Source organism: Drosophila montana, unplaced genomic scaffold (genome assembly GCF_035044405.1).
Source record: "Drosophila montana isolate Dmon_TW-CO22-7 unplaced genomic scaffold, ASM3504440v1 contig_2_1, whole genome shotgun sequence".
NCBI classification, from domain to species: Eukaryota; Metazoa; Arthropoda; class Insecta; order Diptera; family Drosophilidae; genus Drosophila; species Drosophila montana.
This window is the reverse complement of record NW_026997875.1, coordinates 1073740-1087061: the sequence shown is the minus strand read 5'-3', so window position 1 is coordinate 1087061 and position 13322 is coordinate 1073740. Positions and strand designations below refer to the sequence as shown.

The window sequence follows — 13322 nt, the reverse complement described above, 5'->3', positions numbered from 1 at the left end:
AAACTGAATTGAAGAGCGTTTCCTTTTTTTTTTTGTAAACTGCAACAGTTTTCTTTTCTTTTTTCATTTAAACGTTTTGGCCAGGCAATTGAAACATATATTTTATAATAATACATTGGCTTCCACACACACACACACACACACACACACACACACGTAACATTTTGATGTACTTGTATTTAGTTTTTAATTGTTAATGCATAAGCAAAAGGTGTTCATATAACAAATTCTTTTTTATAAACATTGATCTTACAGAATGTAATTGATTTTTTTTGTAGGCACTTCTTTAATTATGAATCACACACACATTTAGCATTATAATTATCATACAAATTCTACATACAAGCTGTAATTATTAATTATTAACTAGCCGCATTAATTAAGTACACATAAACTTATATACATCTATATATATATATATATATATATACTATAATTAATATATAATTTTTGTTTGTTTTCTTTCGTGTAATGCCTAAGTTTAAACACCGCCAATAGCTAATAATTAGCACTTTAGTGTCGCCACAATACCTGTTCTTCCAATTGAAAAATACCTTATCTTTCGATATGATATGTATAAAAAAATATATATATATAAAAAATAATATTCTGAAAAATATTATTATAAAAAAAAAAATAAATGAAACAAATTTATATATGCAATAAATAAATGAAATCAAAACTGATGAAAGCAAAAGCAAAGCTCCTAGGGAGTCTCTTTGGTCCTCCTTAAATCAGCTCCTGATTGTCCAGGAATTCGCGTATCATATTGCGGCACGACTTGAGCAGCGCCTTGTTGCATGCCGCCGCCGCGGGCACCGCCTTCAGCTTGGCCTTGGTCACGTTGCCGACATTGCTGGGCGTCGCCTTGGCCGGCGTCAGGGAGCGACGCAGCAGATGCGGCGGTATGCGACGCTTCTTGAGCGGCTGCGACGAGGCATTCACAACGGCACGCACTTGCTCCTTGGGCGTGCTCTTCTCCGTTTCGGCTGCTGGTGGCGGTGGCGGCGGCGGCGGTGTCGTCTGTGCCACAGTGCAACCTGTGCCGCCCACCGCACTAATATCGTACTGATAGCGCAGCATGAGGAGCGCTGCGGCTGCCTCCAGCTCCAGGGCGCCGTAGGTGTTCGTATAGGACAACTCGTCAAACTTCATCTTCATCAGGTGGCTCTTCATCTTGCTGTGTGTCTGTTTTTCAACTGATGAACCACAAAGCTGTGCGTGCATGTTTTATAGAAGCTCGTAGGATTTACCTGCAGCAGAGCGCAGCTGCAGCGATGTCTGGACTACCTACCAATTGGCGCTAATCCTGACCCGCTAATAAGCGGTCACCTTGGTTAATCCGCGACAGCTGCAGCGGCCAAAATACATATATATTGTGCTTCTTATTACACTGACAGCAGGCAAAAACTACGAGACATTTATGGCACAGGTAAAAAAGAATTTTCAAATTCTATGTAACTAAAGGTAACTATTTTAAATATATCGTAAAATACCATTTCTTAAAATAACCCTAACTTTGGCCTTATTTTCAGATGCATTCAGACAAGATTTATCTATCGATCAAGAAATATTGATATAATTTAAAGTTTGGTTTATTCCAATTACATTTTTATGGAAATATATTGAAGCTGTTCGCTTTTTTCTAATTAACAATTTTACTCTATTATTTAATTTATACTTTTGATCAGTGTGCCAATTAAATATTGATAAGCAAATTGTGCACTTGGTTTAAAATGGGCCGTGGATTTCATTATCCTCATAAGACGCTTGGTAGATTTAATGTTTTATGTACCAAGTACTATGGAACAGATATGAACAAACATAATAATAATAATCATTTCTCTTAACAAAACAGAAAATTTGAAAAATGTTTGAGATAAATCTAAAAAGCAAGCTTGTTCGACTGGATTTAGTTTTAAGTTAGTCGTAAGGCCAATAGATCAACGCATGTTTAATCAATTGGTCGTGACTAAAAACAACTATTTATTCCAAAAAAATAAAATTAACACTAAATTTATGTTGCATTGTGCCTTTCTGTGTCTGTGCTGGTTACATATACATATGTTCTATATATATACATGCATTAAACTGAAGTCAAGAAGCGTTGGGCGCCTGGATGATTGCTTCAGTGTCCACTTAAACTTACATTCATTGCTTGTAAATTAAATAGTCCCAAGTTCTCAAGGCCCCACCCACTACGCGTGTATCTCGAACAGTTTGGCAACTTCATTGAGATCCTCATAGTCTTTGTTCTCATTGATTATCGTTCGTGCCAGGCCAATGCGATTGAATAGATTCCACAATAATATGCCAACAATTTTATCGTTCTTCAGATAGAAAATGACGCCCTTGCCATAATTGGGTGCCTCGTTCGGATCACATATGAGATCCGGACCGTCGTTAATCTTCTTTAATACATTTGTGCTACCCGCATCGGAACGCACGTCTATATGACTACCCGCACGCTTTTCCGAATCGGAGGGTAACGCAAACACGCCCACCGTGGGCAGGGAGGAGTCCACCAGGCCAATGCCTTCGTAACCAATTTCGGGACCCAAATCAGACCAGAACATGCTCTGATGCTGATATGGTTTTTCTACAGAACAAGTTCGATAAATACATTAATATACTACTCAAGCAGAGCGGGGACATATTTGATAACTTACTCGCTCCGGTCATATTCTCGCCGGCCAGCCGTCCGGAGACGACCGAATGATCGTGATGCTCCACACGCCTGCGGCCCAGCAGCGGATCGTAGAAACAGGATGCATCGCCGGCCACAAAAAGATTGCGACGTGCCTCCAGCTCTGCGTTGACTACAAAGCCGCCCAGGCTACGATCCACCTCCAGTTTGGAGGGACCGGCCATTGCCGTATTTGGTGTGCAGCCCACACAGACGACCACAATGTCGGAGAGCAGCGACATGCCATTGTTCAGCTCCAGTTTCAGTTGGGATTCATCCCGTGTGGCGGTCCTTATGCTGGCATCCGGTATCACACATACGCCCTGCGCCTCCATTTTCCGTGTAGTCCAATCGCTCAAATAATTAGGCAACACCTTGGACATGTTGCCCTTCTCCTGGAACACCTGATACACCTTGCCGCCCCCATGCTGCTTGGAGTAGTGGGCCAGAGAGCAGGCCAGTTCACTGCCAACGAAACCATTACCCACAATGGTTATGGAGCGCTTCTGAAGCGCATAGCGGCGCAGACGATCAAAGTCATCGGGCGTGCGATAGACCATTACCTTCTCCTGTACACTGGGCGGCGCATCGCGGAACATAGGCAGATTTTTGGGTGCACAACCCGTTGCAATTAGGCATGCATCGTAGCCGATCTGATAGCCGTCGTTCAATGTTACAATGCGTTTGTGTGCATCAACTTTCTTCACGGCGAAACCTTGAGCGACGGCTATGCCGCCGTTTACGCTGTCTTGAAGCTTCTCGGGATCGACAAAGAACTCCTCCGGCTCAAAGTACAAGCTGTCAATAGAGTGGAAATTAAGTCAATGTTGGAATTGATAGCTTGAGGATAGACAGAGGCTGCACTCACCTGCGCTCGGAGCCCGTCCACTGCTTGAAGCGATAGTCTTTGATGGGATCTTCATTGGGATTGGGCGTGTACCAGAGCTCCTTGGAAAGCGGCGGTCGCATGTATGGCTTGCGATATTCATTGCTGATCATTAGAACTTTGGCGCGTGCATCATTCGATTTGATAGCACGGAATGCTGAAAAGGCAGCGGTGCCGCCACCAATGATCAAATATGGCACATGCTGGGGAATTTTATCCGAACTGCGAGGCGCTAAACGCAAATTAAAGATTATTAATATTCGATATTAAGCTATGTAGTGGGTTGGCTTTATGCATACTCGATATTAATCCAGAGATCTTAGCACGCTTCAGCGCATCCTCGGGACTGTCGGCAGTTTCATCGACGCCGGCGCCACTGCCCTTGCCGCGACGCGACATTAGCCAGGCAATCTAAAAAGAATGCAGTTACAATTTGTGGGGAAACCATATAAAAACCATATATAAGCATACCAGGCCACCTGCCAGCAGGGCCGCCAAGGCGCCAATGATGCATTTGATTTTCAACTGCCTTAATCTTTCCTCGTTGAATTTTTTATTGCCATCGTCGCCGCCTTCGCCGCTGCCCCCGCTCATGCTAGTCTCGCGACGCAGGCGATGGAATTCGGCGCAGGGATCGCTCTCCAGTTCATCGCGTTTATCGACCTTCAGTGCGGGCGGCTTCTCACACTGCGACGACTTGAGCACATCCTGGGCTGTGGAATTGGGTCTGGTGTCGGCATAGCCCTGCGAAGCGAGATCAAAAACAACATATGAATAAGAGGAAAACAAAGTCAATTAAGGAAATGAATTGAATGCAATGGATGAATGGGAGGCTACCACTCGAAATTGTGGGTCTTGCAATGCGGTGAAGCTGATTTGGGGGCCTTGCAAATTGGACACGGTCGTGGTCGTGGATGGAGCAACCTCGTCGACATCGGGCACAAATTCCACGGTTTTGGCCACTTTCATGCAGGCATTGTGATTCGGATATTTATTGGCTTGTAATTTAGTGCGTGCCTCGAGCGTTCGTTTTTTTACCATTTGATATAAACTGTTGTGTGCCGGCCGGTTGGTGCCTGCAAAACCAAAAACATTTCAATTAAAATCCTTGCCGGTTACAAAGCGAACATAACCTCATCCATATGGATGCATGCGCGCCCCCCGTTCATGACCCGCTCATCCATCCACTTACCGTTGACCACCTGGGGAAGTCGCTGTGCCGGGGGTATGATTCGTCTGTTGGCTAATATATGCGCCTGTCGACAGAATTTGTGACACAAACATCTCACACTCCAAATGCTCATAATACCGATTCGTTTAGTGTGTCAGGCAACAACAACAAGATTTTTAAATCTATTGGCTTTTCTTGTGTAACAATAGTATAAACGTGTATGTATTTATTATTGTTAAGTAAGTTAAAAAAAACCTCGTGTTTTTTGTCGGTATATGAATTATATCTCAGTGAGAATATGACTTGAGTATTAGCACATATATATTTTAAATGCGAAATTTGTAAGACTTTCAATTTTACATCACACACATTCACAATAAACCACAAACTGGCCACTGTTTTCTGGTGTTTACTAACACTGTCAATTAGTTCACGCAACTCTACAGCCAGGGTTGCCGTAAGTTGTGTTTCATTTCACATTTCAAATTCAAATTTAAATTTAATGCAAATTTCCACATTTATTTTATTTTGTGCTAAGCAATAATAAGATATTATGGTTATGTATTTTGTGAAACAGTTAAGTCAAAGTACATTAGTTAAACTTCATCTATTTATCTGCTACAATTTCTTGCTTGTTGGCAGCAGCTGTTGCACCGCTAACCGGTGGCTTAATGCCCATCAGATTGCAAAGCTCATTGCGCAGTGGACGCACTTCGACCAGGGGCAAGGTCCAGTCCGTTTCCGATAGCAAGGTTAGGATTTCATCCATATTCTCCTCGGGTATTTCGGTTACATCGCCGTGCAGCGCCAAGGCTTCATATAGTTTGGTTGCCGCCGTCTTGCGCACATGGACATGCTGCAGGCCCAGGAATACTGACATTTTGGAGAGCACACGTTTGCTGAGCCTAGGCACCTGGATCAGCTGACAGAAGGTGCTAATGCTGGTTGCGGTTTTATACAGCTTCTTATAGCCCTTAACCTCCAGATTGAGCAGCCGATAAATGTCCTCAGCAAAGGGATTGGATTCATCATGCAAAACCGCCTCAATGCTGCCCGAGCCGATAAGTATTTCCAAGAAACTGAGCATTGGATACGTGACGCGTTCGTTCAAGAGGTGCCCTTCGAAGAGCTGCACAATCTCCGCGCACAGACGTGGCACCATATCCACATTGGAACGCAGAAATTGGAAAAGTGCAGACGAAGCATATTTGATCTGAAATATATAATGGTACTAGATCTCAACTTTAAATTAAATACGGTCGTATACTCTACCAGAGATTCGGTGAGCTGTCCAATGCTGGCCGTCAGTCCCAGCAGGACGCGCTTCGAGTAGTCAGGCAGAGCGAGCAGCTCACAAAATAGGGGGAATGTGTGATCGGCGAACAGCCAGAGAACGGACTTATCATCACCAGGGAATATCTCGAGTAGACGCCCGTGGGCGCGTATATGTGGTATAGCCGGCTGGGCGTGTATCAGCTTGCAGCAGAGACGCCCGGCCAGGCCGCGTGTACGATCAATTTTCTCCACCGCCTGCTGCATGAAGCCAACCACTATTTGGTGTACTTGCTGTGGCGTTAACATATCCCTGGGACACTGTGTGGCCAATTCGTAGAGCGCCTGCATGGCCGCCTCGCGCACCCAGGCGCCAATATCGCCGCGATTGTCTAGCGTGTACTCATCCATCGCTTGCAGCAGGCACTCGACTACTTTATTGAAGTGTTGGCGCTCTGCAAAGGAATCCTGGACGGACGCATCGTAGCCAACGGTATGCACCACTTTGCTCAGCGCCCGAACGCTTTGCGTGCGCGCCTCGCTCCATCTGTAGGTCTGCACATTCTCGTGATCATCGTACGACCCCTGCGGTGCCAGCGCATGCTTCACCAGATTATCCAAGACGGCGTTTAGGTGCTGGCGCAACATCAGGGCCGGCAGCACACCCAATGCAGCCAAATAGCCCATGCGCATGTGCTCCTCCAGATCGTTATCGGCACCCTTCAGATACGCCGTGATAATGCGTTCGTTTTCAACGTATCGCGACTCCAGGCAGTAGTAGGCGCTTGACAGCTCCGCAAAAGCCTCCACAGCTGCGTCGCGTATGCTGCTGGACTTGGTGACCAGGCCAATGTCGATGACCTGTTGCCAGCTGGCTGTGAAGAGTATAATATAGAATAAGTAAAAAGCGATTGGGCACAAATTAAACATTCCCATTCAACCCTAGACCTCCTACTTGCTTACCCCGGACGGCTTTTCCGAGAGAATCCCATTTTCACCAAGATCGGCGGACTTTGCGAAAAAGTGTAAAACACTTCTCAAAGGAAAGGAAGGATCTTTGAAAATAAGTTCGGTCTGATCGGATGGCAAATAGAAAAAGTTTCATACAACTATATTCGATCGGATGTTAATTTAAATAAAAGCCTAATACAACCACTTCCCACCAATTTCCCACGAATTTGAGTGGAAATAACGTAACTCAGTAAAAAACCTTGAAACCCTTACGGCTCGGGCTGTGCATTGCTCAGCAGTCAGTCAGTCGGAACCCCCAGTTATATATACATACAGATAAGAATTAAGTTTCGTAACATGCTTGGCTAACCACTGACCTAGGCACTCTGTGTTGACTGGCAGCTTGGCGACGCTGCAGTTGCGTATGAAGCTGGCGGTGCAGAACTTCATGAGCTCGCCGCTCATGCCGCGATAGAAGTTGCGCTCCAGGAATGTTTTAACCAGCTCGTTTAGCTCGGCAATGCGCTGATTGGACAGATAGACGTTATTCGAGTCCGGCGCCATTTCCAGCTGACGCAGCGCTAGGGTAATCTCGCCCATGGCCAGAACACAGCCATGCCGAGCATTCACATCAATCGTTTCGGTCTTGGCCAACAGCTGGGGCATAACCACAGCGGCCATATACTCCGGCGCACGATAGGTGAGCTTGTGCAGCGCCTTGGCGGTAAGTTCACGTATAGCCGAGTCCCAGTGGCCCACCTTGCGTTGGACCAGATGATCAATTAGTGGCTGGCGATATTCCTCGAACTGGGCTATAAAGTCGCTGATGGTCAAATACGAATTGTGGCGTATGCCCACGGAGTAGAAGTCCGTGGTGGTAGAGATTTCAATGCCGTAGGGAAAGTTGCCCAGGCGTCCGACGCTCTCCTGGAAAGCGGCAGACGCAGCACGTCGACAGTTGATCTCGCGGTCAAACACGGCAACGGTGAGCAGGCCCGAGGAGATCAGCTGCACAAACGGCTTCAGATCGTCCGGGTTGTAGGCGCGCGCAAAGGCCCAGCACATGTAGCAGGCGGAATCACGTATGTGCTGGCCCACGGACATGTAGCCCTTCATCTCGTCATAGAAGAGCGCCTGCATCAGCAGCGGCACCAGCTCGTGCAGGCGATAGGGCAAGAGTAGGCCACGCTTGGCCAGCTCTGCAATGGCCAGGCAGCCGCCATGCCAGGCCTCATGCGGCTCCAGTGGATTGAGTATGTCGATGACCGAGCCGATTACCTCATCGGCCAGCTCCTTGGGCAAGCGATTGGTAACACGACCCAGACCTTTGGCTGCGCTCCAGCGTATATCGTTGCCACCGCTGCGCAGGGCTTGCAGCAGCTCCTCAATTACCTCCTCAATGGAATCGGGCACAATTATCTCCTCGCCAGCGGCGTCCTCTTCGGTCTCCATATTACCTGTCACTGAATCCCCTGCAGCGCTCGACTGATGGCCCAAATTTGTGGCCAGCGAGCGTGTGCCTGTGCATGGAGTGGAAAATTGTGATTAAAATATGAATTTGCCTGGTGTGGAAATAGTTACCGCGTTTGTAGCGCCAGCTGGCAATGCGCGGCTTCAGATGCACCAGGCCCAGACGCTGCACAATCTTTACATAGTACTTGTATTTGAGAAAATCATTGACATCCTTGTACTGACAGCCGACAATCCATTGGAGCAGCTTGTCAGCATATGGCAGCAGATCCTCGCGCTTGCCATGCTTCAGTATGGCCGCAACGGCAGCAAGCTGGCCGAACTTGACCTGCAATGTGTCCGCCTGATGCTGCTCAATGATCCAGTCGAGAAAGCGCTCCAAATACAAATCCTTGATGTCGGTGCGCACAAAGTACTTGGCCGCCAGAAAGGCGGCCATGTTGCTGCAAGTGTCGTTCGTGGAGGCGTACAGCTTGCACAGCTCAAATATACGCTCCATTTTGGGCATGGCTGTGACAACAGTCTGTGGTGGGCTGGCATGATTGCTGAGCACGCAGTTGTTGGCGGTTACCGGAGCCGCTTGTTCATAGGCATCCAGGCGGGCCATGTGAAAGGGATTCAACACGAGTATGGACATCCAGAGCAACAGCATGTAGCGCGTCTCCCAGTTGCTGAACTCCTTGGGATCCTGCTGGCCCAGCAGCTGGAGCACAAACTCCAAATCGCTCAGCTCGTGCGGCATAAACTTGACGAGCACCTTATAGGTGCGCACCTTGCTAATGATATACAAATACTTGAAGGCGGCATCGCGTTCGCCGGCCGGCAAATCCGCTTGGCGTATTTTGCCTAGCAGGCGCGTCAACAGCAACTCCAGATGTGGATCCAGCAGATGCGGCTGCTCCTGGTAGCGGGACAACAGCTCCGTGTACTGCTCAAACTCGCGCTCAAAGGCGCTGTCCTGTATGGGCTTCATGCTGTCAATCAGCGCGAGCACTTGGTCCAGTTCGGCAAAGTGCTCCAGCGTATTTGCCGGCAAGTCGTCATCCTTGACATCCTCGCTTTGTTGCATTGTTCTGGTTTAGTTATTAAATAAATGATATTTCAAACAGCCGGACACACAGCTAAAACTTAAAGTTTCGTTTCTTTCAATTCTGTTTCTGTTTCGTTTTTGCCGTTTCCTGAACATATGATTCACAGTATATCGAGAATGAAACGGCAGCTGCTTGACCAGGGTTGGCAGCCGGCTTTTTTATGCTTTAAAAAAACTCGCGGCAGTGCGAGTTCGGGACGTGTTTGTTTCTGTAAACAGATCGCGATTTATGTTATTTTTAATATTTTTATGTACATTTGTCGAAACTTAATGAATTATAACTAAAACAGTGGATAGTTTTTGTTTAGGACAAAGCGTTTGTCGCGGCAAAGCGTTTTCGTTCAGCTGCATTTCGTGTATTGGCAGCCCTGAAGCACTCGCATTTTTGTTTACACGCCATACAAATTTTTTTTGCCTTAACTCGCACGGATCCCCTGTCCCAGGCGCAGTCGAGTTGAATCCAACATTTAAAATGAAATTGGATAACTTTCGCCTGATCGTGGAAGTTGGTCAACGTCGCGCTCTATGGGATTCGACCATGCAGCTGAGCATACGCAAAGATGTTGGCGCGTTACAATGGCAGGAAGTGGCGAACATAATGCAGATGGAAGGTGAGCAAGAAATTAGTGCTATACTAATTAGCCAGCTAATTGTTAATCTATAAATAAATTATGCAGTACCCGTGTGCAAGAAGCGCTTCAAAGGACTGCGTGACAGCTATCGCTCAGAGATACGCAAGATACAGCAGAAGCGCAGTGACCATTCAAACTGGCCCTACTTTCGAGCCCTGGAATTTCTGCGTAACATATTCGATCCGGACAAAATGGTGCCCTTCTCGCCGGTGCCCTTTGACATAGACATTGACGCTGCAGATTATGAGCAAAACAAGCTGGATGACTTTATCATTGATGTGGACAACGATGATTCGTTTGATTTTGAAATTATGGGTGATATTTTCAAGCGCGACTCGACCGAGCCACAGGGTCATGATTCTGGATCGGATATGTCAGTGATCAATAGACAACACTTTGATATGTCCGCATCGAACATGTCGAATGCATCAATTCCCATGAACAGATCGGACATCGATCATCATGGCTCATCATCGCCCAGATTGTTATCACCATTGCTGCCCAAAGCACCGGCGGCAAAACGTACGCGACGCCGCAAGACATCATCGTCAACAGATGGACCATATCTGAATGGTCACGCGACTAACGTAATAAAGTCGACGCCAGTGCCTCCATTGGAACCAGCTACCAAAGATGATCCCGACTATAACTTCCTAATTAGCTTGCTGCCACACGTGAAAACGCTGTCGAGTATGAATAATATGAAATTTCGTATGGAGGTCAGTCGAATGTTAATGGAGATGAATCAGCAGGATATGCAGCCGGGACAGCGTGACATAGATCATGCGACAGCCTTGCCAAAACTAATCCCAGCACCGGCTTCGAACTATGAGCACGAGAACGACACATCTAAATATAGTATGGGCGGCACACTGAATGGCAGCGCATTTCTTGCACACAGTTCCATGATAGAGTGTGATGTTAAGATAGAAAACGAACCCCTGTTTTAAGGATTGATCATGAATTTAGCTGTATATAAGTACATACATAGATGTTAAACACAACAAATTGGCTATATCCAAAATTATTTTACGGTTTATATATTCAAATAACATACGTTTGACAAATTCCCCACTCATTGTAAACCCAACCTTTACAAATACATTCATAATTGCTGTAATTATTTCAAATATACATTTGAACCAAATTACCCTCTATACTCTCATTCAATGTTTTTTGGAATAACGAGTTTTCTCAGTCATCTCATCAATGTATGCATAGAATTTTAGATATATGTGGTTTACAAATATAAGAGTATGTCATGCATAACTTGTGTATTTTTCTTACTGCCTCTTGTTTCGGCCTTACGGTTAATGGGATATGCTGTAAAGGTATTTCCCATAGCTTAAATTTATCGCAAGTGTTGCCATTCGCAGTGAATGGCAAATTGATGCGCACCACGGTGAATGGTACATGAGTCAGCTGTTGAATTTTCAAAGCCCGTGTGTGTCTATGAGAGAACATTCTGACGAAAAATTATCTGGATTTTTCCACCATTTAACTGTGTTCCGCCCAATTGTGCAGTTGCAAGCGCATAATGGGAGATAGTTCTGATGAGGAATATCTGCACACCGAGTGGGTGCCATATAGCGAGCGTAAGGAGTGGGCAGATGTGACGCCGCTGCCGCAGGACGATGGGCCCAATCCTGTTGTGTCTATAGCGTATCGACCCAAATGTAAGGATCTAAAATACATATAAAAGTGTTCAGCATTAAAAGAGTCTTACAAATTTCAGTTCGTGAGGTATTTGACTACATGCGCGCCATTATTGCTAAAGGCGAAAAATCTCAGCGTGCCTTAGAGCTGACCACCGAAGCGTTGCGTCTGAATCCCGCCAATTATACGGTGTGGCAGTACAGGCGGGATATATTGCGCGAACTGAAAGCTGACTTACAGGATGAACTGGACTATTTGGAGGAGGTAATTGGACAGAATGCGAAGAACTATCAGGTGTGGCACCACAGACGCGTCATTGTCGGAATGATGAACTGTCCCAAATGGGAGCTGGAATTGACACAAAATGCGCTGGACAACGATGGCAATGCCAAGAACTATCACGCCTGGCAGCATCGCCAATGGGCCATACGCACATTCAAGTATGTCAACTTTATTGAAACGTTTTGCAAAACTTTTTAAAAATATTGTATTCCCATTCGTTAGCCTCTATGACGACGAGCTGGACTTTGTCGATCGTTTGATTTGCGAGGATCCGCGCAACAACTCTGCATGGAATCAGCGATTTTTTGTGCTGAAGCATTTAGGTTTCACCCCGGAGGTAATCAAACGGGAGCTCGCGTATGCCATGAATCGCATACGTGTGATTAAAAACAATGAAAGCCCGTGGAACTATTTGGTGGGAGTGCTGCGGCAAACCGAGACTGGACAGCTTAACAGCCATCCCGAGGTGGTGGAGTTCAGCAAGGGATTGTACGATGCGGGCAATCGTTCACCATATTTGCTAGCTTTTCTCATCGATCTGTACCAGGAGCAGGCGTTGCAACAAAATGACAACGAAAGCGCCGAAAAGGTCTACACCATGTGCATTGATATGGCCAGCAAACATGATGTTATACGCCGTAAATACTGGCAGTATGTGGCGGCACACTTAAAGAACCAGCTAAGCAAGCCTTCGAACCCGAAGCAGCAGCAATAGAGAACAGTTATTCCTAGTTTTTGACTACGACTATGTACACGTGCCCAGAGCAGACATTCTAGATACAGAAATACATACTATATTAGACTATACAAACCATAAATCTAGTTAACTTATTTAAATTAACCCAAGGCTGGAACTGGCGCAGTTGTGAGTGTTTGTGTGTGTTTGTACACGTAAATTTCATTAACAATCAGCCAACAACTTTGAGCGCAACTCTGGCTCGTTATCTAAACGCATTTCTTATCTGTGCATACACTGAAGAAAAAGTTGTTAACCTTTCTGCTGTCTCAATATTGGTATTTATTTAAATATGCTTCTTTCAGTTTTTGTTTTTTTTTGTTTTTTAATTTGAGTACATTCATTATAGCAGTTGTAATATATAACGTTTTCGTTTTGTTTTTTTTTTTGTTTTTAATTTGATTTTGCGTGTATTTTGAGTTTTCAGAATGGAAATAGATTTTCAATAGGCAAGGGCAACTGGCATTTAACAATGGGTATTCCATTTCCA

At 45.7% G+C, this 13322-nt stretch overlaps 5 protein-coding genes across 8 annotated transcripts; 2 read left to right on the top strand and 3 right to left on the bottom strand.

The window, feature by feature from the left end:
• Positions 1 to 359: 359 nt before the first annotated feature.
• Positions 360 to 1759, bottom strand: LOC135430232 (uncharacterized). Of its 3 annotated transcripts, none has more exons than XM_064684808.1 (2): positions 1254 to 1759; positions 360 to 1188 (listed from the first exon to the last, which is right to left on the bottom strand). In XM_064684808.1, exon 2 carries the CDS (start codon positions 1174 to 1176, stop codon positions 730 to 732), a length of 447 nt encoding a protein of 148 aa, XP_064540878.1. In that variant the 5' UTR covers positions 1177 to 1188; positions 1254 to 1759; the 3' UTR covers positions 360 to 729. The 3 variants fall into 3 exon arrangements, with proteins under 3 accessions (XP_064540878.1, XP_064540877.1, XP_064540879.1); XM_064684807.1 differs by having other exon boundaries at positions 360 to 1215; positions 1295 to 1759; XM_064684809.1 differs by having other exon boundaries at positions 1295 to 1759.
• Positions 1760 to 1898: 139 nt separating this feature from the next.
• On the bottom strand, positions 1899 to 5129 carry AIF (Apoptosis inducing factor). Of its 2 annotated transcripts, none has more exons than XM_064684804.1 (7): positions 4765 to 5129; positions 4611 to 4648; positions 4044 to 4316; positions 3872 to 3983; positions 3555 to 3804; positions 2670 to 3484; positions 1899 to 2599 (listed from the first exon to the last, which is right to left on the bottom strand). In XM_064684804.1, the coding sequence occupies exons 1-7, from the start codon at positions 4874 to 4876 to the stop codon at positions 2199 to 2201; spliced, it is 2001 nt and encodes a 666-aa protein (XP_064540874.1). In that variant the 5' UTR covers positions 4877 to 5129; the 3' UTR covers positions 1899 to 2198. The 2 variants fall into 2 exon arrangements, with proteins under 2 accessions (XP_064540874.1, XP_064540873.1); XM_064684803.1 differs by having other exon boundaries at positions 4410 to 4648; positions 4765 to 5066.
• Positions 5130 to 5241: 112 nt separating this feature from the next.
• On the bottom strand, positions 5242 to 9595 carry TBCD (tubulin folding cofactor D). Its single transcript, XM_064684801.1, has 4 exons — positions 8548 to 9595; positions 7344 to 8486; positions 6016 to 6890; positions 5242 to 5956 (listed from the first exon to the last, which is right to left on the bottom strand). Exons 1-4 carry the CDS (start codon positions 9503 to 9505, stop codon positions 5351 to 5353), a joined length of 3582 nt encoding a protein of 1193 aa, XP_064540871.1. The 5' UTR covers positions 9506 to 9595; the 3' UTR covers positions 5242 to 5350.
• Positions 9596 to 9708: 113 nt separating this feature from the next.
• On the top strand, positions 9709 to 11323 carry LOC135430230 (uncharacterized). Its single transcript, XM_064684805.1, has 2 exons — positions 9709 to 10137; positions 10204 to 11323. The coding sequence occupies exons 1-2, from the start codon at positions 9999 to 10001 to the stop codon at positions 11106 to 11108; spliced, it is 1044 nt and encodes a 347-aa protein (XP_064540875.1). The 5' UTR covers positions 9709 to 9998; the 3' UTR covers positions 11109 to 11323.
• A 135-nt stretch (positions 11324 to 11458) lies between these two features.
• On the top strand, positions 11459 to 12914 carry Fnta (farnesyl transferase alpha). The gene is made up of 3 exons (XM_064684806.1): positions 11459 to 11834; positions 11894 to 12254; positions 12319 to 12914. Exons 1-3 carry the CDS (start codon positions 11696 to 11698, stop codon positions 12809 to 12811), a joined length of 993 nt encoding a protein of 330 aa, XP_064540876.1. The 5' UTR covers positions 11459 to 11695; the 3' UTR covers positions 12812 to 12914.
• The last annotated feature ends 408 nt before the right edge of the window (positions 12915 to 13322 follow it).

What these genes read in the sequence shown, in the direction of transcription:
- TBCD (XM_064684801.1), bottom strand. Translation starts at nt 9,505, where the DNA reads ATGCAACAAAGCGAGGATGTCAAGGATGACGACTTGCCGGCAAATACG. An exon ending in CAGCTGGCGCTACAAACGCG is followed by an intron (nt 8,487 to 8,547) that starts GTAACTATTTCC and finishes CTCCATGCACAG; the next exon opens with GCACACGCTCGCTGGCCACA. An exon ending in GACAGCTCACCGAATCTCTG is followed by an intron (nt 5,957 to 6,015) that starts GTAGAGTATACG and finishes TATATATTTCAG; the next exon opens with ATCAAATATGCTTCGTCTGC.
- LOC135430230 (XM_064684805.1), top strand. Translation starts at nt 9,999, where the DNA reads ATGAAATTGGATAACTTTCGCCTGATCGTGGAAGTTGGTCAACGTCGC. An exon ending in GAACATAATGCAGATGGAAG is followed by an intron (nt 10,138 to 10,203) that starts GTGAGCAAGAAA and finishes TAAATTATGCAG; the next exon opens with TACCCGTGTGCAAGAAGCGC.
- LOC135430232 (XM_064684808.1), bottom strand. Translation starts at nt 1,176, where the DNA reads ATGAAGAGCCACCTGATGAAGATGAAGTTTGACGAGTTGTCCTATACG.
- AIF (XM_064684803.1), bottom strand. Translation starts at nt 4,876, where the DNA reads ATGAGCATTTGGAGTGTGAGATGTTTGTGTCACAAATTCTGTCGACAG. An exon ending in ACTTCCCCAGGTGGTCAACG is followed by an intron (nt 4,649 to 4,764) that starts GTAAGTGGATGG and finishes TTGGTTTTGCAG; the next exon opens with GCACCAACCGGCCGGCACAC. An exon ending in AAGACCCACAATTTCGAGTG is followed by an intron (nt 4,317 to 4,409) that starts GTAGCCTCCCAT and finishes CTCGCTTCGCAG; the next exon opens with GGCTATGCCGACACCAGACC.
- Fnta (XM_064684806.1), top strand. Translation starts at nt 11,696, where the DNA reads ATGGGAGATAGTTCTGATGAGGAATATCTGCACACCGAGTGGGTGCCA. An exon ending in TATAGCGTATCGACCCAAAT is followed by an intron (nt 11,835 to 11,893) that starts GTAAGGATCTAA and finishes TACAAATTTCAG; the next exon opens with TTCGTGAGGTATTTGACTAC. An exon ending in TGGGCCATACGCACATTCAA is followed by an intron (nt 12,255 to 12,318) that starts GTATGTCAACTT and finishes CCCATTCGTTAG; the next exon opens with CCTCTATGACGACGAGCTGG.